The 25127-nt window shown below is 40.5% G+C and overlaps 1 protein-coding gene across 3 annotated transcripts in view; it reads right to left on the bottom strand.

Moving 5' to 3' along the window:
* Positions 1 to 25127, bottom strand: part of LOC132887900 (protein FAM107B-like) — a 338230-nt gene that overhangs the window by 170554 nt on the left and 142549 nt on the right. For all 3 annotated transcript variants that reach the window (XM_060923673.1, XM_060923674.1, XM_060923675.1), the window contains exons 12-14: positions 12582 to 12790; positions 5967 to 6076; positions 2389 to 2597 (exon numbers count right to left, since the gene is read on the bottom strand). In XM_060923673.1, the coding sequence (XP_060779656.1) occupies positions 2389 to 2597; positions 5967 to 6076; positions 12582 to 12790 (528 nt within the window). The remainder of the gene's footprint in view (positions 1 to 2388; positions 2598 to 5966; positions 6077 to 12581; positions 12791 to 25127) is intronic.

Genomic DNA, 25127 nt, shown 5'->3' with positions numbered 1-25127 from the left:
ATTAGAAAACCCTTGTACAATCATGTTAGCACAGCTGAAAACAGTTGAGCTCTTTAGAGAAGCTATAAAACTGACCTTCCTTTGAGCAGATTGAGTTTCTGGAGCATCACATTTGTGGGGTCGATTAAATGCTCAAAATGGCCAGAAAAATGTCTCGACTATATTTTCTATTCATTTTACAACTTATGGTGGGAAATAAAAGTGTGACTTTTCATGGAAAACACAAAATTGTCTGGGTGACCCCAAACTTTTGAACGGTAGTGTACCACGAGTAGAGAAAAACAAAATGGCGGCGCGTGTTGCTGAACCGACTGAGGATGAAATAAAAACTCTTAAACAAAACCCCCAAAAATACAAAAAAAGCAACAAAATATGGAATGAAAGTATTTGATTGTAAGAACATATCTTTTTTATTTTTCAAGAATTATTATTATTATTATGGCATTTTCCACAAATTGCCCCTGTCATTTCGCCGGTTTGTTTACATTCTAAGCGGAAATGATTTTGTCAGACGTTTTGTAGAAAGTTTTTATTTATCGAATTTGCAAAAATAAAAATGCTCTGTTTCTCAAAATCCAGGGAAATGTGGATAGAATAAAACAGTTATTCTACTCAGTCTTGTTGTACATGGCTTAATAGCCAAGTCATGTACAGTATGACTATCAGCTCGTGTATAGACCCCTTCGCAGTACACATCATTCATACGTAAGCGGAAATTGCGCGCGCAGCCTGGACCCAAAAAAGACTCAGCGATGCCTAGTTGTTGTGTTGTCGGGTGTCAGAATCGTAGCAGTGATGGGGTTAAAATGTACAGAATTCCAGCAGGATCTCACCCATTCCAAAAAAAATCGCCGACGTCTATGACTACAAGCCATCAAACGTGTAGACTGGGATGAAAGCACCATCAAAAATGCGCGGGTTTGCGGCGCCCACTTCATCACAGGTAAGATCAGGCTATTTATTAAATCTTTCTTTTTTATTCTTTCTAGTCTTTGTTTATTGATATAGCAAAATACTTTGGTAACGTTTGTCTGATTAGCTGGGTCATAGTTACACAATGTAATGAATATTGTTAGCATGTTAACTTAGCTTCGCATGCAATTTTGTTTGTAGGAGAGCTCTCGCTTGACTCAAGCAGTCCAGATTTTGTGCCATCATTATTTGCGTATGCCGAAAATCACAATTTTAAAGCAAGGATGGAAAGATAAAATTGTGTGCCCTCACTCTAAATGCCAACTTAGGCTGACTGCTCTAACCTAGCTCCCGCCCCGTTCAGCTTCATTTCTGCTCTCTGCCTCTCGCTTTTTACGCAGCTCTGATTTCTCTTAGCTGCACTCTTTACACTATCATTCCTTTCATGCCATTACCTCCTGCAAATTGCTGTTTAGTGTTGGGATTTGCTGTTGTAGCTAAAGCCACATTGCCATCACATCACTGGCATAATTTGATTAAAACAATTTCAGTGTAAAACACGTTCTGTACATGCCCGCACATAACATAATCATATGCGTCTAAAGACTTGTAGGCACGAAGTTTTTCGTGGGTGTACACTGAAGTCTGGTCAATAAGGTACGAGTATATATCTGGCCATCGTATACCAGGGAACTTACTAACATCGTCCGTCCACTCTTTAATTAAATACGGATCCGGTAGGCGATGTCCACTTGTTAGAGTTAACTTATTTATGTAGCATTCTCGATCTTGTAACGACAATTGTTTTGCACAATCTGACAGCTCATAATGCCGGTCTATGGGCAGCGCCATTGTTTCTGAGTCCAGGCTGCGCGCGCATCCTGGCAACGGTCGGTTTGTTTACAAACATGCGAAGGGGTCTATAACTCGATTTCGTGGAATAACTGTTAAATAGACCAATCTTCATATTCTTACTCTAAAAATGTTAAGATATATAATTGTGTTTTATTAAAAGTGAAAACTATATTATAATTCACATTTCCGGTACAATTCCAACTTCAAACTTGTGATTCTGATTTTTATTCATTTGGCTGATTTATGGAAATGTCCGTAGTGATTGATCCAAGATGGCCGAGTCCAGAATGTTACAGTGTTCAGATACACAGTCACGTTCTGTTCATTTTCAAGTCATAATTTGTCCTGAACCACAAAAGAAAGTCTGTGTGTCATTACTTAACTGGATTTTCTTTGAGTGATGTATTTACAGAAATGTACTTATTAAAAAGGTTTTGATAAGATAGACATCCGTTACATATCCGTTCTCGTGCAAAAGTTAAAAAGTACAAATTTTGGACACTAAATATGCAGTATCATGACTGACTGGCTACATTTTGGGTGGAGGATTGCATAAACCCGAGTTTTCCATTAAGAATTACAGAATAATTCAGAAATACTCTAGTGTAGATGGAAGTGTACCTCTTTGTTCATCTTGGCATTGTCGGTAGCCTTGGTGTCGGTTGCAGGGCAGGGTAAGGGCAGAGCCGGCATGGGCTGCATGGCAATCAGCTGGATCTTGCTGGAGAAGCGCTTGTTGGCGCCATCAGCTGAGCGGGATATCCGGTCCACATGCTCAAAAATGGAGGCTGATGATACCTGCTCATCTGCACCATTCAGTGGAGGAGGACCTATAGAGAGCAAAGCACTGTTGTAATGTTGTCATATCAAAAGTAGTATATAATAAAATAAAATATATTTACAGTGCATGCATGCTGATTTTCCACTTCATCATTCCAGCGATTCAGAAATACTGCTCTCACACACAGAACCATTATATTATTTTGTCTCATATCTTTACACGGTGGTGTAGTGGTTAGCGCTGTCGCCTCACAGCAAGAAGGTCCGGGTTCGAGCCCCGTGGCCGGCGAGGGCCTTTCTGTGCGGAGTTTGCATGTTCTCCCCGTGTCCGCGTGGGTTTCCTCCGGGTGCTCCGGTTTCCCCCACAGTCCAAAGACATGCAGGTTAGGTTAACTGGTGACTCTAAATTGACCGTAGGTGTGAATGTGAGTGTGAATGGTTGTCTGTGTCTATGTGTCAGCCCTGTGATGACCTGGCGACTTGTCCAGGGTGTACCCCGCCTTTCGCCCGTAGTCAGCTGGGATAGGCTCCAGCTTGCCTGCGACCCTGTAGAACAGGATAAAGCAGCTAGAGATAATGAGATGAGATGAGATGAGATGAGATGAGATATCTTTCCACTCCAGCAGGGGGCAGTGTTTGCTGTAACTTTATGCACACTAACTTTCATCCTAAAACATTTGGTAATCTGGTTTAAAGGTTGAGGGGATGATTCACAAAGATGAAAGATCAGTTATGAGACAGAGAGGTCACTATGTCGTGTTCAAGATCTAAAATCACACGACGTATAAATAAATAAATAAATAAATAAGGGTTCTATTTCTAGGACTACAATTGCATGCCTAAATATGATTTCAGAAAAGGTCAACCTTGTGAAATATCACACGTAAAAGATGAATTTAAAAAAAGGGGGAAGATCACACAGGTCTACAGAACAGATCAGAGATGCTCTTACCAATCTTATTTCTCCCTGAGAGCCACAACAAATGAAAGAGTGTGAAAAAGTGAGAGACAAAGAGAGCCTTGTTATGTCTCTAATTTGTGAATATTAAGAAGAAGGAATGCATAAACAGTCAGCTTTCACTACATGAGTCACTCCTAATAGAAATCTGGTGGTGTGTAAGCCTGAGTGAAAGTGTGAGACTGAGACAACACAAAAGAGAACTAAGAGTAACACATGTTAAGGATGATTGGGTCAGATTTCAGGCATTAGGAGAAGCAAGAGAGCTTGATCAGCTCATTCCTCAACACTGAGCCAGGATTAACTAGCCTTGGCTGACTGGAAAAGGGGGGAAGGGGGACGTGTGACATGAGATAGTTCGAGCAAGAACTCGTGAGATTAACATTTTTCCCATTGAAGCATTCTTTAAACAACACAGACGAAAAAGGAAGACCTGTTTCTAACAGTGTCACTTCAGTCACATTCCTGACTATATTTCTTCTTAAAGCATATACGCAGAGCCATGGCCTCACTTTCGTTTATAAACGCCTTGAGACATCAAGAATGGCACAGGAATAGTTTTAAGCGTTAACAATAAATCTAATAGAGTAATTTGTACGATTAAAGTGATTTATATAGGTAGCGATCTGAGTGAATGACCTTGATGTCCGTAACGTCACAGCAGGAAGTCTATCGGTCTCGTCGCCATTTCCGCTATACTAAAACACAGAGCTGACTGCAACTCCGATCCTCCATTTTGAGCTAATTTATCACCATGCCATGTAGATGTGTTGCTGGCGGGTGCAGCAACACGACAGAAGGTGGATTTACGTTGCATTCATGGCCCAAGAATGTTCAAACTGCAAAGATTTGGACGCGTTTTGCGAGAAGTTTACGGGCACATTGGGCGGCTACGAAGTGGTCTCTCCTCTGCTCTGCACATTTTACTGAAGACTCGTACGAGACCTCTGATCTGTTGAGGAGTGTTGGCTATAATTCCGTATTGAAAGAGGGTGCAGTACCAACATCTCATCTCATCTCATTATCTCTAGCCGCTTTATCCTTCTACAGGGTCGCAGGCAAGCTGGAGCCTATCCCAGCTGACTACGGGCGAAAGGCGGGGTACACCCTGGACAAGTCGCCAGGTCATCACAGGGCTGACACATAGACACAGACAACCATTCACACTCACATTCACACCTACGCTCAATTTAGAGTCACCAGTTAACCTAACCTGCATGTCTTTGGACTGTGGGGGAAACCGGAGCACCCGGAGGAAACCCACGCGGACACGGGGAGAACATGCAAACTCCGCACAGAAAGGCCCTCACTGGCCACGGGGCTCGAACCCGGACCTTCTTGCTGTGAGGCGACAGCGCTAACCACTACACCACCGTGCCGCCCCTGCAGTACCAACAATTAAAGGAAAAGAAAACTACAAGAAAAGGAAAGTAAGTTCGGTTGCACCAGTTCTCCCGGAGCGTGAGCCGAGGGTTGTTGCTAAAACCCGGGACGGGACAGGACATATCGCTCGAGCAGTGACCTCCCCGCGGTTGTTGCTAAAACTGGTGACGTCCCGTGTTTTAGTAATTGCCTGAGCCGAGCAGTAATGGCGGAGTACTCAGTATGGAGAAAATGGAGAAAGAGTGAAGCAGCCGTCTGATCTCTCTGCTGGATATTGCCCTTATGTGGAAGAAGCGAATGAACGGAGAACTGAACGAGCAACTGAAAGTCAGATTGTTTCCAAACAATCGGCCACAAGATCGGCCTTCAAGAAGCGAGAACACAGACGGGTAAGCGCAGACTCTCATTTGGATAAAAAAAACAACACGTTGTTTACCTACATTTAGATTAATCCATGTAACGATTATTTAATTTGCTTCAGAATGTGATTGTCTCAGTTCATCTGATTATTTAATTCGCCTTTTACGTTTTATCAGTGAAAATGCATGCATGTACATGTATGTTGCAGAAGTTATAGCACCTATCCTGTTTTAATGAGAGTCGACCCACAATCAGTGAAGTCAAATCAGTCTTAGCTGAGCGAGTCGGTAACACTATTTCTTACTTTCACCATAAATTTTTATTTATATGACTTTGGTCTATAGCTGTAAAAGGCCTCGGCCTTAAAACCGGTTCCTGCTGTGACGTCACGCACTCAGGGCTGGCTGGCTCAGCGGGGCAGCTCGAACGCCAACTTTGCGGTCAATTTTAACTCTTAAAAATATATATTTTTTATTCCCATTTATGCAGCATACAAGAGTCAAGGGTGGAGATACTATCCACTCAGAAATGTATTTAAAAATAAAGGCTCTGCGTATCGGCTTTAAAGTCCTTCTTCGCTCTCTTTTCTCCCTTTGTCTTCACACAGCGACACATCATCTTATTATACCGCATATACTGTACATAATCGTAATGTTATGGAGCTACACTAGCACAAGAAGTGGAATCTTGCTGTTTAATCCATTAGGAGCCATCTTACGAGGTTGCTTGGGATCACTGGACAGTCCGGCTTGTCTTGGGTTCGCCTTCGGGGACTCCCTCTCACTGAATGGCTCGCTTCCCAATGAATCGCCATCGGAAGGAGAGATCCTTACAAAACATAACCCACAGCAAGGAATTAATTTCCAGTCAGACTACGGACAGATTAACCTTTAATAGAGATTCATAATTGCTTCAAAATGTGAACTGAGACTAATCTTGATTTACGGTATATGCTCAAAGATGAAAGTATGATTGCTGATTTCTGGCTGATGATTAATCGGTAAGCACACAAGTGTATTAATGATTTCATTAATAATCAATAATGAAATTAATAATGATTTCATGCCAAATGTATGATATAAGCATAATTTTTTTTGATAATGCATACATATACACTTTATGAAGAACAGCCATTTACCAACACTTATAATAGTTCAAATTAAAATAAAATGTTACTTTTCTGCTGTATTATAATAATAATAATAATAATAATAATAAATATTGAACTGAAATGTGGAAATAGGTTACTGGAAGACAATGTTCTTCAAAAAAATAAATATGGATTATTCTGTACTAATGTACTAAGTCTGACTAAGTATGGTGCCCTCCACAATTATTGGCACCCCTTGTAAAGATGAGTAAAAAGGGTTAGAAAAAACTCCACCTTTTGGTGAAGTCGCTTCATCTCACGCTGAAAAAATGAGAAAAATCCAACCTTTAATTAAAAAAAAATATTCAGAGAAAAACTAATCCCTAATCAAGAAATAATTATTTTCAACAAAAACACATGTGCCACTATTATTATTACCCCAGCATTTAATACTTCGTACACCCTCCCGCTGGCAGTAAAACAGCACTGAGTCTCTCTTGTAACATTTTATAAGGTTGGAGATACAGAGCAGGGCATCTGAGATCATTCCTCTTTACACAGTCTCTCCACATCATCCAGGGTCCTCGGCCCTCTCTTGTGCTTCTCCTCTTCAGCTCAGCCCACAGGTTTTCACTGGTGTTAAGGTCAGGGGACTGAGATGGCCAGGGCAGAAGCTTGATTCTGTGGTCAGTGAACCGTTTTTGTGTTGATTTGGACATGTGCTTCAGATCATTGTCCTGCTGGAAGTTCTGATGGTGACCCAGTTTTAGTTTCCTGGCAGAGGCAGCCAGATCTTGATTTAAAATGTCCTGATGTTTCATGGAGTCCATGATGCCATGTAACCTAACGAGGTTTCCAGGGCCTTTGGAGGAAAAACAGCCCCAAAACATCACAGAACCACCACCATATTTTACAGTTGGGATCGGGTTCTTCTCATTATAGCCGTCCTTCTTTATACACCAAACCCACCTTGGGTGTTTATTGCCCAAAAGCTCCATTTTTTGTTCCATCAGACCAGAGAACACAGTTCCAGTCAAAGCTGTTGTAGCATTTTACAAACTTCATGTGCTTATGTTTGTGGTTACAGTGGTGCTTGAAAGTTTGTGAGCCCTTTAGAATTTTCCATATTTCTGCATAAATATGACCTAAAACATCATCAGATTCTCACACAAGTCCTAAAAGTAGAGAAAGAGAACCCAGTTAAACAAATGAGACAAAAATATTATACTTCGTCATTTATTTATTGAGGAAAATGATCCAATATTACATACCTGTGAGTGGCAAAAGTATGTGAACCTCTAGGATTAGCAGTTAATTTGAAGGTGAAATTAGAGTCAGGTGTTTTCAATCAATGGGATGACAATCAGGTGTGAGTGGGCACCCTGTTTTATTTAAAGAACAGGGATCTATCAAAGTCTGATCTTCACAACACGTGTTTGTGGAAGCGTATCATGGCACGACCAAAGGAGATTTCTGAGGACCTCAGAAAAAGTGTTGTTGACGCTCATCAGGCTGGAAAAGGTTACAAAACCATCTCTAAAGAGTTTGGACTCCACCAATCCACAGTCAGGCAGACTGTGTACAAACGGAGGAAATTCAAGACCATTGTTACCCTCCCCAGGAGTGGTCGACCAACAAAGATCACTCCAAGAGCAAGGCGTGTAATAGTCGGCGAGGTCACAAAGGACCCCAGGGTAACTTCTAAGCAACTGAAGGCCTCTCTCACATTGGCTAATGTTAATGTTCATGAGTCCACCATCAGGAGAACACTGAACAACAATGGTGTGCATGGCAGGGTTGCAAGGAGAAAGCCACTACTCTCCAAAAAAAACATTGCTGCTCGTCTGCAGTTTGCTAAAGATCACATGGACAAGCCAGAAGGCTATTGGAAAAATGTTTTGTGGACGGATGAGACCAAAATAGAACTTTTTGGTTTAAATGAGAAGCGTTATGTTTGGAGAAAGGAAACCACTGCATTCCAGCATAAGAACCTTATTCCATCTGTGAAACATGGTGGTGGTAGTATCATGGTTTGGGCCTGTTTTGTTGCATCTGGGCCAGGGCGGCTTGCCATCATTGATGGAACAATGAATTCTGAATTATACCAGTGAATTCTAAAGGAAAATGTCAGGACATCTGTCCATGAACTGAATCTCAAGAGAAGGTGGGTCATGCAGCAAGACAACAACCCTAAGCACACAAGTCGTTCTACCAAAGAATGGTTCAAGAAGAATAAAGTTAATGTTTTGGAATGGCCAAGTCAAAGTCCTGACCTTAATCCAATCGAAATGTTGTGGAAGGACCTGAAGCAAGCAGTTCATGTGAGGAAACCCACCAACATCCCAGAGTCGAAGCTGTTCTGTACGGAGGAATGGGCTAAAATTCCTCCAAGCCGGTGTGCAGGACTGATCAACAGTTACTGGAAACGTTTAGTTGCAGTTATTGCTGCACAAGGGGGTCACACCAGATACTGAAAGCAAAGGTTCACATACTTTTGCCACTCACAGATATGTAATATTGGATCATTTTCCTCAATAAATAAATGACCAAGTATAATATTTTTGTCTCATTTGTTTAACTGGGTTCTCTTTATTTACTTTTAGGACTTGTGTGAAAATCTGATGATGTTTTAGGTCATTTATGCAGAAATATAGAAAATTCTAAAGGGTTCACAAACTTTCAAGCCCCACTAAAACTGACAGAAAAGCCTTTTTTTCTGGTAAACCTTCCAAATAATTTGTTGGCATGAGGGTGGCATCTGATGGTGGTTTTGGGGACTTAGAAACCCTAAGATTTTACTTTTTCTTGTAATTCACCAACAGTGATCCTTGGGGATTTTTTTCCTGTCTTACCATCCTCTTTACTATATGTGGAGGCAAATTAAACTTGGGTCCTCTTCCAGGCAAGTTTGTAACAGTTCCAGTTGGTGTCCATTTTTTTTTTATTATTGCCCTAACAGTAGAAATGGACACTTTCAGGTGAGCAGCTATTTTTTAATAATCATGCCTTGACTTATGAAGGTTAACACACTTCTCCCTCATTCGGTTTGTGTGTTCTTTTATCATCCATCCCATGTTGAGGGAATTTGGCCTCTGTGTCACCTCATATTTGTACCCCAGTTAATCAGGAAGTCATGGATCACAGTTTGAAAGTTCCTACACACTCCAATCAACTCAAACATGTACAAGTTTTAAATGGGAAACATGCTTTAGTTACATTGACTACATTAACTATAATTTTCAGAGATGCCAATAATAGTGGCACATGTGTTTTTGTGAAAATAATTAGTTCTTGATCAGGGATTTGTTTATCTTTGAATACATTTTTTAAAGGTTGGATTTCTCATTTTTTCAGTGTAAGAAGAAGCAACATCACCAAAAGGTGGATTTTTTTTTTCTCTAACCCTTTTTACGAAACTTTACGGGGGGCAATAATCATGGAGGACACTGTAATGTTAAAACTACACTAATATTATTGCGTTTGATCAGAAAACATCCCAGACCCTGTGAGAATAAATACTAAAATGTAATTTAATTTAGGATGAATGACCATATACTGTATATTTATACTGAAAAATGTTGATTTTAACAATTAATTAAAATGCGATTAGGCAATTATTTAGGAATTGTGACAGATCTTGTGTCTGCATTTTACTCAAACAAAAGCACTGAACTGCTGAATTTCCTAATTTACTGACAAATGATTCCAAATTTTCATTATTCAAAGTGAACTCTACATGGCAATTCATCATTAAAACATTCCTTTTCTTGCATGATAAAACAGTACTACATTCATCACTGCTCTGATAAGACAGCTTGCTTCTTCATCCTTCCAAAATTTGACAGAAAGCACAATGCAGACCGAATGTTTTAAAAGGAGATACATGGAGATAAAAATATATTTTTCTGATACGGATTAAGAGTGCTGCCTCAGTTAAGATATTACTGAGTGCCTATCAATTCCGAAGGTAATCACTGAGGCCTGTCTGGTCAACTCAGAAGTTTAGGATTTTTTATTTGATTACAATTTGCAACATCATATAGAACAAGATCAACTGTGAGCTACTGCTCACTTACGTATCCCCCCCACTCTCACTTATATCAGAATGCAAGCAACTGAAGGAATAGGACACTTATTATGAATCAAGCAGTTGTGATTTGTAGTTGCTGAGAAAAATGTTACAAAAATTTTGTAAATCCACGCTATATGTTTTGTAAATACATTAAGTTGGTAAACAGGAAGTCGATGTGCGACAGACCTGAAAATGGTATACACGGTATAGAACCCCAAGCTGAAGCTCGGTACCAAATATCAAGCAGTTGTGATTTGTAGTTTCTGAGAAAAATGTTACAAAAATTTTGTAAATCCACGCTATATGTTTTGTAAATACATTCAGTTGGTAAACAGGAAGTCGATGTGTGACAGACCTGAAAACGGTACACACGGTATAGAACCCCAAGCTGAAGCTCGGTACCAAATATCAAGCAGTTGTGATTTGTAGTTGCTGAGAAAAATGTTACAAAAATTTTGTAAATCCATGCTATATGTTTTGTAAATACATTAAGTTGGTAAACAGGAAGTCGATGTGCGACAGACCTGAAAACGGTATACACGGTATAGAACCCAAAGCTGAAGCTCGGTACCAAATATCAAGCAGTTGTGATTTGTAGTTTCTGAGAAAAATGTTACAAAAATTTTGTAAATCCACGCTATATGTTTTGTAAATACATTCAGTTGGTAAACAGGAAGTCGATGTGTGACAGACCTGAAAACGGTACACACGGTATAGAACCCCAAGCTGAAGCTCGGTACCAAATATCAAGCAGTTGTGATTTGTAGTTGCTGAGAAAAATGTTACAAAAATTTTGTAAATCCACGCTATATGTTTTGTAAATACATTAAGTCGGTAAACAGGAAGTCGATATGGGACAGACCTGAAAACGGTATACACGGTATAGAACACCAAGCTGAAACTCGGTACCAAATATCAAGCAGTTGTGATTTGTAGTTCCTGAGAAAAATGTTACAAAAATTTTGTAAATCCACACTATATGTTTTGTAAATACATTAAGTTGGTAAACAGGAAGTCGATGTGCAACAGACCTGAAAACGGTATACACGGTATAGAACCCAAAGCTGAAGCTCGGTACCAAATATCAAGCAGTTGTGATTTGTAGTTGCTGAGAAAAATGTTACAAAAATTTTGTAAATCCACGCTATATGTTTTGTAAATACATTAAGTCGGTAAACAGGAAGTCGATGTGCGACAGACCTGAAAACGGTACACACGGTATAGAACCCAAAGCTGAAGCTCGGTACCAAATATCAAGCAGTTATGATTTGTAGTTGCTGAGAAAAGTGTTAGGAAAATTTTGTAAATCCACGCTGTATGTTTTGTAAATACATTAAGTTGGCAAACAGGAAGTCGATGTGCGACAGACCTGAAAACGGTACACACGGTATAGAACCCCAAGCTGAAGCTCGGTACCAAATATCAAGCAGTTGTGATTTGTAGTTGCTGAGAAAAATGTTACAAAAATTTTGTAAATCCACGCTATATGTTTTGTATATACATTCAGTTGGTAAACAGGAAGTTGATATGGGACAGACCTGAAAACGGAATACCTGGTATAGAACCCCAAGCTGAAGCTTGGTATCAAGTGGCTACGATTTGTGGTTGCTGAGAAAAAGGGTGTTTTGGATGGACGGAGGTACAAATGGATGGACAGAGGTAAAAACAAAACAAAACAAACAAATAAAACAAAAAAAACCCAGTATTCCCCCCCTCCTTTGGAGCGGGGGTATAAAAATCCATCAAATAAAATATAGGTCAGTGTTATGTATTAATCTGGCCAGATCATCCTCGTGTGAGAATTTTGATTTCCTACTTGTATTCCATCATGTAAGTCGTGGCACATGATGTGAATCATGTTTGTCAGTTATCTCTGATTTGCAATGTCAGATGATCTGTGTGGTAAGCGAACTGGCTTATTCCCTTGCCTCATGCCATTACTCTGATGCATGAGCTATCGATCTGTGGGCAAGATAGAAAATGCTTTTAAAAAGACCTTTATTGATTTACGGAAACCTCATTATTGATGAGAGCTCTTTCTCTAAATTGATGAACATGTGTTATTTTAATATGAGTATCGTCCCTTACGAAGATGTTCATTGAAAGGGATGCCCCATAGACCACGCTGTCTAATTCCAGCATGTCTGATTCCACTAAACAGAGTTGCTTACTGTCCCCTCCTGTGCTGGCTGTTACGGGAGGCCTTGGTGGAGGAGCCTTTGGATTTGGGTGTGGAGGCGTCGGTGTTCTCGTTGGCACTTGGCTCTTTAGCTGGCGCTGGTGCCGGTAAAGGTTCCTGGATCACCCTGAGGTCATCCTTACTGTGCTGGCCCAGGTGAAGCTTGGCAAAGTCGAAGCCCTTCACACTGGGAGTCTGCAGCTGGAGAGAGGGAAGGAGGGATTAATGTGCATGGATGGAAATAACAGATAAGTGTGGAGACGTACGGTAAAGGTGGACTGAAAGAGACTGTGAGCCCGGAGAGGGTTGGGAGAAAAAGAAAAGCTTGAAACAAAATCTCGCCAGGATCTGATCTACGGGTTGTTATGATGTGTGTATGTATGACAAAGAATTCTGATTACTGAATTACACACAGAGGCGATGAATGTCAAATGAGCCGAGCTTGAAAAATAGAGCAGAATGGAGGTGTAGGACTGAGTATTGGCGAGAGGCAGAGCAGACAGACAGGCAGTAAAGAAGAATAGACTGAGCTGGTCTGTCTGCTTGCCTGTCTGTGGTTGGATAAAGGACCAGAAGCGCATAACAAGCATGGAGCTCAACAATGCAGCTTAATGTCAACAGCAGGTTATCTCTAGAGACAGGCAGCGAATGCAAAACCCAGCCATAACAAGTGGGGAAGATTAATGATTACAAAAGAAAAGCTGAAATTCTTTTGTTTATGGATAATATACAGTAAATTAGCTGGCGCTGGTTTCAGACAATGAAAGTCACTGACTAGGTATCTTTATAAAAACGCGCTAACCCGTAGATCATTTGGGAATGTGTACAGTTCTCTATTTTGCGTGTAAATGCGGCTGTTTATAAATGGGAATACAGTTAAAAATGTCTCTTCCCCACGTGTAGTATCTGAAAATGGGGACTGAATCAAGGACAGTGTTATCATATAGAATGCTCTAATGAATAGAGATTAACAAAGAAGCATTCATACATATCCAGTGTTCGGAGTAATTTTCCAATTTCTGCTCATCATGTCTATTACAAGGGGCTTGCCAGCTACAGGGTACACAGTAGAGCCCTAAACTCCCGTGGGAGTCCCGCGGGACCCGATGCAAAGCAGTGCGGCGTGGGGCAAATTTTGAAAGCTCATTGCGGGCGCGAGAGGTGATAAGCTGCAGTCCCGCTAACTAAAAACGTGTTTAAAACGCACCCCTGAACGCGAGCTGTAGATATTTATGCTCAAATCCACTCAAAGTAGGGGGTGGGGCACCATCACGCTGTGTCTTTAAATTATATTAATTTCTTATAGGCCTACTTGTATTTCCTAGAATGTAAATGTGAGGAGTGACATATAAGCTATGTGCAATGTACAATATTCTTAATATCCACTGTAGATTTTGGTAGGTGTGTTGGGTATCTCTGTAAAGCCTCAGCTGCACATGCCGCCTGGCAACGCGCACCCTCGCTACGTGCGCTAGGTGAAGGATCGGTCAGTGGAGAGCTCAGCTAAGCTCAGCATGTTTAATTCCCCAAGCCAATGACAAGAACTTTCGTGAGAAATAACGCGAACGTCTGCATCATGCGGGATTTGCGGGCGGGAGCGGGACAAAATATGGCAGGAGCGGGCGGGAGCGGGACTGAAAATTCTGTCCCGCGCAGACCTCTAGTACACAGTTAGCACTTACTGCAACAGCTTAGTGCATTACAGGTCTTGTTAGTGCATTACAGGTCTTTCCACTCCCTCCTTCAACTTTTCCTTGACCAACTTTTTGGGCTCGTCTTCCTTTACCGCTTCCTCCTCCTCCTCCACACTCTCTTGTTTCTCACTGCTTGTGGCAGTAGAGACCGGTTTCTGATTTGACATTTGGGGTCAAAAAAGCAATAACAACAACAAAAAACAGTACTGTGCAAAATTCTTAGGCACTCTATTTTGTTCATACAAACTTCGTTATAGATTTCTATTTGATGACTTCTGCATTATCGAGTCGGTACAAAAACATTTTAGAGTCCAAACGTTCGTTTTCTAGCACAGCATTAAATGTTACAGAAAAAAAGTTTGTATCTGAGCAGCATATTAGATAAGAGGGCACTTTTCAGGTTAAAAAAGAAAACGTAATGAAGGCTGCTGAGTTTTGGTGCAAAATGAAGAAGCGAGTGTGACGGTCAAAGTGTCCAGAAGAACTGCGTCTGGTTCTGTAAGATGCTCAGTAAAACCTACAGCTCATTTCCTTATCAAACTGCACTCACTGTTCCGGAGACTAGTTTTTTTGTTTTTTTTAAAGCAAAGGGTCATCTCACACCAAATATTGACTTTGTTTCATTTATTATGGCTGACCGATTACTGTTTATAGTATTTTTTTAATGTTGAAACATTTCATTTCATTATTTTGAAGCCATTTTTGGTCGACAGCACTTCTTTGCATGTGCCTAAGACTTTTGCACAGCACTGTAAGGCAGGTATTTTTTCTAATTTTACATGGTGTCCCAGCCCACCACTACGACAGTGCAGAACTAAAGACTCAGGATAACTAAAAGGCTCCTACAGGAAGACAAAAAACACCGTTATCTAAGGGGGAGAAAATTTTACAACACTCCTCAGCTACTATCTACCTCCTCCTCCTCCACTTCTTCTTCCTCATTTTCTTCCTCCTCCTCCTCCTCCTCTTCTTCTTCTTCCTCCTCCTCCTCACTATTCTCTTCTACTAATCGCTTTTTACTCTTGACTGGGGTCATTAACCTCTGGACTGGGGGCATAGATTTCTGTATTGAAGTGGTGGACTGGATGGGGATTGGAAGTAAAAATAAGGTGAGAAAGAGATAAAAGGAATGGAAGTCAATGGCAGAGCCATCAGAAGGATATGAAAATAACAATAAGACAGAGTCCTGTATATCCCCCGCCCTATATACCAAGTTTTAAGATATTATTTGTCACATTTTTCAAGTTGTGCTGCAGGAAACCAACCCTACCTCTTTACACTGACCTCAGCAGCCCATGGCATAAACCCACCGGACCTTTGGTCCAGCTGAGCAAAAAATTCTAATTTCTCACATTTCTTAGTATCAAAAGGCACATATACATTACTTAATCAACACATATACCAACTTTCAAGACCGTACCGCTCATAGTTTTCAAGTTCTGCTCCGGAAACAAAACTAACCTGAGAGACTAAGTCTGAAATTGTTTCCATGGAAACATGAAAAATTTAAATTTCTCAAATTTCTTAGTATGAAAAGGCACATCTACATCATCTTGTTAACATGTATACCAAGTTTCAAATCCGTATCATGAATAGTTTTGGATATATGCTCCGGAAATGAACACTGCTCTTAGAAACTAAGTTAAATCCATTTTTTACGTAAAAATTTGAAAAATCTTTTTTTTTTTTTCAGAAATCCAAAACAGCAAAAGGCACCAGTTCACATGTTGCTTGATATGTATACAAAGTTTCACGAAGGCATCTTCAGTAGTTTTAAAGATACGGCCCGGAAACGAAAACGTGACCAGACGGAACCCGTTTCTATATCCCCCGCCAAACTTCGTTTGGGCAGGGGATAAAAAGTAGTGGCAATGGACCCACTTAAAACCCATATGAACACAACCTGGTGTCAACCTTCCAGCATTACACTGGATTCTTTATAATGAATAAGAGGTGATGTAGCTTTTGACTTGGATTACTACAAGAGGTCTATGTTGTTGAGAGGTGTGACTGTTACCTTACATTCACACTAAGGATCTCAATCGTAAAGTTCATTTATTCCCAAAACAAGCATACTTTGGGTTTTTTTCTTGAAACAAGATGAACCGCATTTGACAAATGTCCAAAATGTACTTACTTGTTTAAAAAAAAAACAAAAAAAAAACTTGTTTTATTTTCAAAGGTGCTCCAAATAAGACTTTTTCAAGACATTTTGTCTCTACAAGATTTTCAAGATGGACTGTCTAAAAACTAGCCTTTCTAGCTAAATGAGGTTTTGCTTGTTGGGCAATTATGTCTTATAATAAGGGTGGCTAGATGTTTTGACTTGAAAATAGACAAATAAACTTCCTAAGATTTTTATTTTTTGCAGTGTAAGCAACAAAGTAATCGTTCACACTGCAAAAAATGATTTCTTGTTGAGAGAAAATATCTTTAATATGGGTGAATTTATCTATTATTTCTTATTAGAAGTTTACTAGAACTCAAATGTAAGATTATTTGGTTTACTCTGAGACGCTTTTACTAATTTCAAGCCTTAGATTTTCTTATTCTATTGGCAGATAATTTTGCTCATTTTAAGCAATCAATTCTAGAAAGAGGGCGGCACGGTGGTGTAGTGGTTAGCGCTGTCGCCTCACAGCAAGAAGGTCCTGGGTTCGAGCCCCGTGGCCGGCGAGGGCCTTTCTGTGCGGAGTTTGCATGTTCTCCCCGTGTCCGCGTGGGTTTCCTCCGGGTGCTCCGGTTTCCCCCACAGTCCAAAGACATGCAGGTTAGGTTAACTGGTGACTCTAAATTGACCGTAGGTGTGAATGGTTGTCTGTGTCTATGTATCAGCCCTGTGATGACCTGGCGACTTGTCCAGGGTGTACCCCGCCTTTCGCCCGTAGTCAGCTGGGATAGGCTCCAGCTTGCCTGCGACCCTGTAGAAGGATAAAGCGGCTACAGATAATGAGATGAGATGAGATTCTAGAAAGAAGTAAAATTATCTGCCAATAGAATAAGAAAATTTAAGGCTTGAAATTAGTAAAAGCGCCTCAAAGTAAACTAAATAATCTTATAATTGAGTTCTAGTAAACTTCTAATAAGAAATAATAGATAAATTCACCCATATTAAAGATATTTTCTCTCAACAAGAAATCATTTTTTGCAGTGCATGTTATATGTTTTGGATGGAAGTAGCAGAAAACGTTGGTGTGTCTGGTGAGTGTATGTACAGTAGCTAGTGCAGTAAATTCGCTTTGCTAATCTAGTACGACGTGAGTATGAAATGTCACAGGGTTGCGTAACACACTTGGAGAAAAGAGCTATCTACTGTCTTCTACATACATGAGCTCACAGATGGCCATGATTGGCTAGTGGTCAACAGAGTAGAGAGAGATATTTTAAGTTCGTTTCTTAGACAAGGATTTTTTAAACTTGTTACCTTGTTAACAGTTTCGGCGAGAATCTTCCGCCTTCTTCAGAAACAGTCACCAGATGTCGAGTGGTTACGTGCCTTATCAGCTGACGTTGCGTTACGGAGGCGTGAACGTCCCGCCCAATTTGACAGGTAGTTCACGCCTCCTGCTGTCAGGTCGCTCCTCCTCTATTTGGTGTTCTTTCCTCGAAGGAAAGAACACCAAATAGAATGTGAAAAAGAAACAACAAAAAGACTCAAGATCCGAAAAAGAAAAAGCAAACCAAGAAAACCTAAAATCAGCCATTTCAGGCCACTGCAAACGGCAAAATCACATAATGAATTGGGAAGAGGCCAGAGTCATTCGCGCTGAAGAAAATAGATACCAGCGTTGGATTTTAGAGGCAGTGGAGATACGCAAGCGGGCACAGAGGACGATGAACCGGGATGAGGGAGCGTATGCGCTGTCGCACACCTGGAGCGCAGTCCTGGAGGAGCGACCTGACAGCAGGAGGCATGAACTACCTGTCAAATTGGGCGGGACGTTCACGCCTCCATAATGCAACATCAGCTGATAAGGCACGTCACCACTCGACATCTGGTGACTGTTTCTGAAGAAGGCGGAAGATTCTCGCCGAAACTGTTAACAAGGTAACAAGTTTAAAAAATCCTTGTCTAAGAAACGAACTTAAAATATCTAGACATAATGAACTTCCACTACAGAGTAGAGACAGTACACCATCCTTGCCAGAGATTACTTTGCTCCCTTGACTCCTAGCCACGGATGGCTTTTGCATCATTGGGATTCAAACTCCAGACAGCGTGAACATATTTTCCTGTTACACCACTCAGGAGCCTTATCATTTCTCACGGTAACTAAATAAAAGCTGAACAGTTCAAATCCACAAGCGACAGCAGTTGCAGTCACTATACACCCACAAGAGTCCAAGTACAAGCAACTCGTCGCTCACGAATGTAAACACAGGGTTAGGAAATAACATATCCATGTGTGACATGGGATTAAGTGTTCATGGCACTCTGAATGGTGCAGAACATCAAGGAAACACATGAGAAGAACCCTGCTGCTATAGAGTTACACTACCATTCAAAAGTTTGGGGTCACCCAGACAATTTTGTGTTTTCCATGAAAAGTCACACTTTTATTTACCACCATAAGTTGTAAAATGAATAGAAAATATAGTCAAGACATTTTTCTGAGCATTTAATCAACCCCACAAATGTGATGCTCCAGAAACTCAATCTGCTCAAAGGAAGGTCAGTTTTATAGCTTCTCTAAAGAGCTCAACTGTTTTCAGCTGTGCTAACATGATTGTACAAGGGTTTTCTAATCATCCATTAGCCTTCTGAGGCAATGAGCAAACACATTGTACCATTAGAACACTGGAGTGAGAGTTGCTGGAAATGGGCCTCTACACCTACAGTGGGGCAAAAAAGTATTTAGTCAGCCACCAATTGTGCAAGTTCTCCCACTTAAAAAGATGAGAGAGGCCTGTAATTTTCATCATAGGTACACTTCAACTATGAGAGACAGAATGGGGGGAAAGAATCCAGGAAATCACATTGTAGGATTTTTAATGAATTAATTGGTAAATTCCTCGGTAAAATAAGTATTTGGTCACCTACAAACAAGCAAGATTTCTGGCTCTCACAGACCTGCAACTTCTTCTTTAAGAGGCTCCTCTGTCCTCCACTCGTTACCTGTATTAATGGCACCTGTTTGAACTCGTTATCAGTATAAAAGACACCTGTCCACAACCTCAAACAGTCACACTCCAAACTCCACTATGGCCAAGACCAAAGAGCTGTCAAAGGACACCAGAAACAAAATTGTAGACCTGCACCAGGCTGGGAAGACTGAATCTGCAATAGGTAAGCAGCTTGGTGTGAAGAAATCAACTGTGGGAGCAATTATTACAAAATGGAAGACATACAAGACCACTGATAATCTCCCTCGATCTGGGGCTCCACGCAAGATCTCACCCCGTGGGGTCAAAATGATCACAAGAACGGTGAGCAAAAATCCCAGAACCACACGGGGGGACCTAGTGAATGACCTGCAGAGAGCTGGGACCAAAGTAACAAAGGCTACCATCAGTAACACACTATGCCACCAGGGACTCAAATCCTGCAGTGCCAGACGTGTCCCCCTGCTTAAGCCAGTACATGTCCAGGCCCGTCTGAAGTTTGCTAGAGAGCATCTGGATGATCCAGAAGAGGATTGGGAGAATGTCATATGGTCAGATGAAACCAAAATAGAACTTTTTGGTAAAAACTCAACTTGTCGTGTTTGGAGGAGAAAGAATGCTGAGTTGCATCAAAAGAACACCATACCTACTGTGAAGCATGGGGGTGGAAACATCATGCTTTGGGGCTGTTTTTCTGCAAAGGGACCAGGATGACTGATCCGTGTAAAGGAAAGAATGAATGGGGCCATGTATCGTGAGATTTTGAGTGAAAACCTCCTTCCATCAGCAAGGGCATTGAAGATGAAACGTGGCTGGGTCTTTCAGCATGACAATGATCCCAAACACACCGCCCGGGCAACGAAGGAGTGGCTTCGTAAGAAGCATTTCAAGGTCCTGGAGTGGCCTAGCCAGTCTCCAGATCTCAACCCCATAGAAAATCTTTGGAGGGAGTTGAAAGTCCGTGTTGCCCAGCGACAGCCCCAAAACATCACTGCTCTAGAGGAGATCTGCATGGAGGAATGAGCCAAAATACCAGCAACAGTGTGTGAAAACCTTGTGAAGACTTACAGAAAATGTTTGACCTCTGTCATTGCCAACAAAGGGTATATAACAAAGTATTGAGATGAACTTTTGTTATTGACCAAATACTTATTTTCCACCATTTGCAAATAAATTCTTTAAAAATCAGACAATGTTATTTTCTGAATTTTTTTTCTCATTTTGTCTCTCATAGTTGAGGTATACCTATGATGAAAATTACAGGCCTCTCTCATCTTTTTAAGTGGGAGAACTTGCACAATTGGTGACTGACTAAATACTTTTTTGCCCCACTGTATGTAGATATTGCACCAAAAACCAGACATTTGCAGCTAGAATAGTCATTTACCACATTAGCAATGTATAGAGTGGATTTCTGATTAGTTTAAAGTGATCTTCATTGAAAAGAACAGTGCTTTTCTTTCAAAAATAAGGACATTTCAAAGTGACCCCAAACTTTTGAACGGTAGTGTAGTTTTACACGTTCCAGGATTTATATGTCAAGAGCGAGAGAAAGAGTGTGCATAAAAGACAGACACACACTATGTGCATGCATTCACCATATACTCCCTTTTTAATTAACTCGCAAGGCCAAATGGATAAAATCTGTCCACCTGTTTGGGGGCATGGAACAGAAATGTACTGGCCAATTTGATGTAAAACATACTGACAAGTTTTAAATTGTTCAATATGCCTTTTTTTTTTTTTGAAGATAAATACCAGATTACTTGAAATAAAGTCCTGGCTCAAATGTCATCACCAGTCTGGGCTTGGGACGAACAAAGAATTTTTGAGGAGCTGCGACACCAGAGAACCACCTCAAGCAAAGTATTTTAACTCCGATATGACCTCAGACTCCAGGGAAAAAAAAAACAGGGATTGGGAATCAATATCACATCAAACTGCATTATGGGACTGTTCCACCCTTTTGGTATGGTTAGTTTTTGTTTACATGTTATAACATACTGCGAGGGCTTCAAGAGATTATTTCATTGTGGTTTTTAAGACTTTTCATGCTTAAAAGTAAATCAAAGCAGAGGAGGTTGTATCAGAACAAACTCTGCAGGAATGACAAGCCACAGCATACTGTACAGTGGTGCTTGAAAGTTTGTGAACCCTTTAGAATTTTCTGTATTTCTGCATAAATATGACCTAAAACATCATCAGATTTTCACACAAGTCCTAAAAGTAGATAAAGAGAACCCAGTTACACAAATTTATTAATTGAGGAAAATGATTCAATATTACATATCTGTGAGTGGCAAAAGTATGTGAACCTCTAGGATTAGCAGTTAATTTGAAGGTGAAATTAGAGTCAGGTGTTTTCAATCAATGGGATGACAATCAGGTGTGAGTGGGCACCCTGTTTTATTTAAAGAACAGGGATCTATCAAAGTCTGATCTTCACAACACATGTTTGTGGAAGTGTATCATGGCACAAGCAAAGGAGATTTCTGAGGATCTCAGAAAAAGTATTATTGATGCTCATCAGGCTGGAAAAGGTTACAAAACCATCTCTAAAGAGTTTGGACTCCACCAATCCACAGTCAGACAGATTGTGTACAAATGGAGGAAATTCAAGACCATTGTTACCCTCCCCAGGAGTGGTCAACCAACAAAGATCACTCCAAGAGCAAGGCGTGTAATAGTCGGCGAGGTCACAAAGGACCCCAGGGTAACTTCTAAGCAACTGAAGGCCTCTCTCACATTGGCTAATGTTAATGTTCATGAGTCCACCATCAGGAGAACACTGAACAACAATGGTGTGCATGGCAGGGTTGCAATGAGAAAGCCACTGCTCTCCAAAAAGAACACTGCTGCTCATCTGCAGTTTGCTAAAGATCACGTGGACAAGCCAGAAGGCTATTGGAAAAATGTTTTGTGGACGGATGAGACCAAAATAGAACTTTTTGGTTTAAATGAGAAGCGTTATGTTTGGAGAAAGGAAAACACTGCATTCCAGCATAAGAACCTTATCCCATCTGTGAAACATGGTGGTGGTAGTATCATGGTTTGGGCCTGTTTTGCTGCATCTGGGCCAGGACGGCTTGCCTTCATTGATGGAACAATGAATTCTGAATTATACCAGCGAATTCTAAAGGAAAATGTCAGGACATCTGTCCATGAACTGAATCTCAAGAGAAGGTGGGTCATGCAGCAAGACAACGACCCTAAGCACACAAGTCATTCTACCAAAGAATGGTTAAAGAAGAATAAAGTTAATGTTTTGGAATGGCCAAGTCAAAGTCCTGACCTTAATCCAATCGAGATGTTGTGGAAGGACCTGAAGCGAGCAGTTCATGTGAGGAAACCCACCAACATCCCAGAGTTGAAGCTGTTCTGTACGGAGGAATGGGCTAAAATTCCTCCAAGCCGGTGTGCAGGACTGATCAACAGTTACCACAAATGTTTAGTTGCAGTTATTGCTGCACAAGGGGGTCACACCAGATACTGAAAGCAAAGGTTCACATACTTTTGCCACTCACAGATATGTAATATCGAATCATTTTCCTCAATAAATAAATAACCAAGTATAATATTCTTGTGTCATTTGTTTAACTGGGTTCTCTTTATTTACTTTTAGGACTTGTGTGAAAATCTGATGATGTTTTAGGTCATATTTATGCAGAAATATAGAAAATTCTAAAGGGTTCACAAACTTTCAAGCACCACTGGATGTATAAAATGAATCTTATTGACAGAATGGATCCATAGAAGCTCCCAAACAGAGCGGAGTAATGCTCTTTTCCAGAATAATTTCATATTTGGCTTGAGTGAATATCCTACTGAGCAATTTACAAATCGACAGGAAGCCATAATGTCATAACACTGTCATTTGAACCAATGTATGTAGCTAATGTTACAGGTTACAGTGTCCTGATTGTTCTTCATGACAATCTGGTCAATATTTGCCCTACTGCGTTATAACTATAGGCTACATAAGTACAGTATACATTTAAGTAGTGAATAAACATACATTACCTTCAAAACTTTGCTTTCCTAGTTTTGCCTCCACGCCAGCGAATGATTTTAGCGCCAGACACTCATTTCGCGACTGAATAAAACAAGCACGGACCGGGAAACAATCCGATCGATCGGTTTGTGTGTCCAATTGATTCAAATAATGAATAAATTGAACAGAAATAGAGCAAAAGTTGTCTTCTTACCGAATCGTGGTCGTTTTGATTTGTCGCCATTATCGGACGGGTCCCTGATCGAATCGCCTTCTTATTTTCATTCCGCGTATTGATTTTTTCAGGTGGGTATCTGATTGTAGACACTTATTATTTTCAATATATAAACCGATTTAGCGTGTAATTATCATTGTCATTCTGGTTTGGCGGGAAATCGTCTGCTCCGTCTTCTTCTATGCTGACGATACTACCTTTCTGACAATTTTTGCACGATGAGATTTGAGAGAGATTTGGATTCACACTATCATTGTCATCCAAAAAGCGCTCAAGCTCTCCTGACAACAGAACAGAAACTAGAAAAGCACTCTGAGAGCGCAGACCTCCACCAAGAATCCTTTAAAATTCTGGGATCCAGAAGGTGATCCGGATCACCGCCAAAATTTAATGGATTGTTACTTGTGCCCAGTCACACCTCTGGAAAAAATTTCAGAGCAATCCGTTCATAACTTTTTCCGTAATGTTGCTAACAGACAAACCAACAAACAAACCAACGCTACCGAAAACAGAACCTCCTTGGTGGAGGTAACAACACGAATATGAGGCAGAAAGAGAATGGGTTTGCCTCCGTGATCAGCTATATCAGAGGTTATTATCCATTTCACAGCAAGTCAAATGATAACAAACCCAAAACTATCCTATGCTAATATCAAACTAGAAAAGCACTCGGAGAGTGCAGACCTCCGCCAAGAGTCCTTTAAAAAATTCCAGGATCCAGAAAGTGATCTGGATCACCGGCAAAATTTAATGGATTGTTACTTGTGCCCAGTCACACCTCTGGAAAAAATTTCAGAGCAATCCGTTCATGACTTTTTCCGTAATGTTGCTAACAGACAAACCAACCAACAAACAAACCAACGCTACCGAAACATAACCTCCTTGGCGGAGGTAACAACGCCTAAATCCCCATATCCATATAAGATTTCCTAGCTAAGCATGCATCCAGTACTGCATGTGGAAAATGTGCATTGTGCAGTTACAGTGCTGAGCGTAAATGAGTACACCCCCTTTGAAAAGTAACATTTTAACCAATATCTCAATGAACACAAACAATTTCCAAAATGTTGACAAGACAAAGTTCAATATAACATCTGTTTAACTTATAACGTGAAAGTAAGGTTAATAATATAACTTAGATTACACATTTTTCAGTTTTACTCAAATTAGGGTGGTGCAAAAATGAGTACACCCCACAACAAAAACTACTACATCTAGTCCTTTGTATGGCCTCCATGATTTTTAATGACAGCACCAAGTCTTCTAGGCATGGAATGAACAAGTTGGCAACATTTTGCAACATCAATCTTTTTCCATTCTTCAACAATGACCTCTTTTAGTGACTGGATGCTGGATGGAGAGTGATGCTCAACTTGTCTCTTCAGAATTCCACAAAGAAAATAATTTCTTTACACCACAAAGGTGAAGGCTACAAGAAGATCAGCAAAGCTTTACTTATCAGTCAGAATACTGTAGCAAAAGTGGTACAAAAATTTAAGAAAGATGGAACTGCAA

This window comes from Neoarius graeffei, chromosome 6 (genome assembly GCF_027579695.1).
Source record: "Neoarius graeffei isolate fNeoGra1 chromosome 6, fNeoGra1.pri, whole genome shotgun sequence".
In the NCBI taxonomy this organism is placed as follows: domain Eukaryota; kingdom Metazoa; phylum Chordata; class Actinopteri; order Siluriformes; family Ariidae; genus Neoarius; species Neoarius graeffei.
Note: the sequence above shows the minus strand (reverse complement) of the source record. Positions and strands in the feature narration are given on the sequence as shown.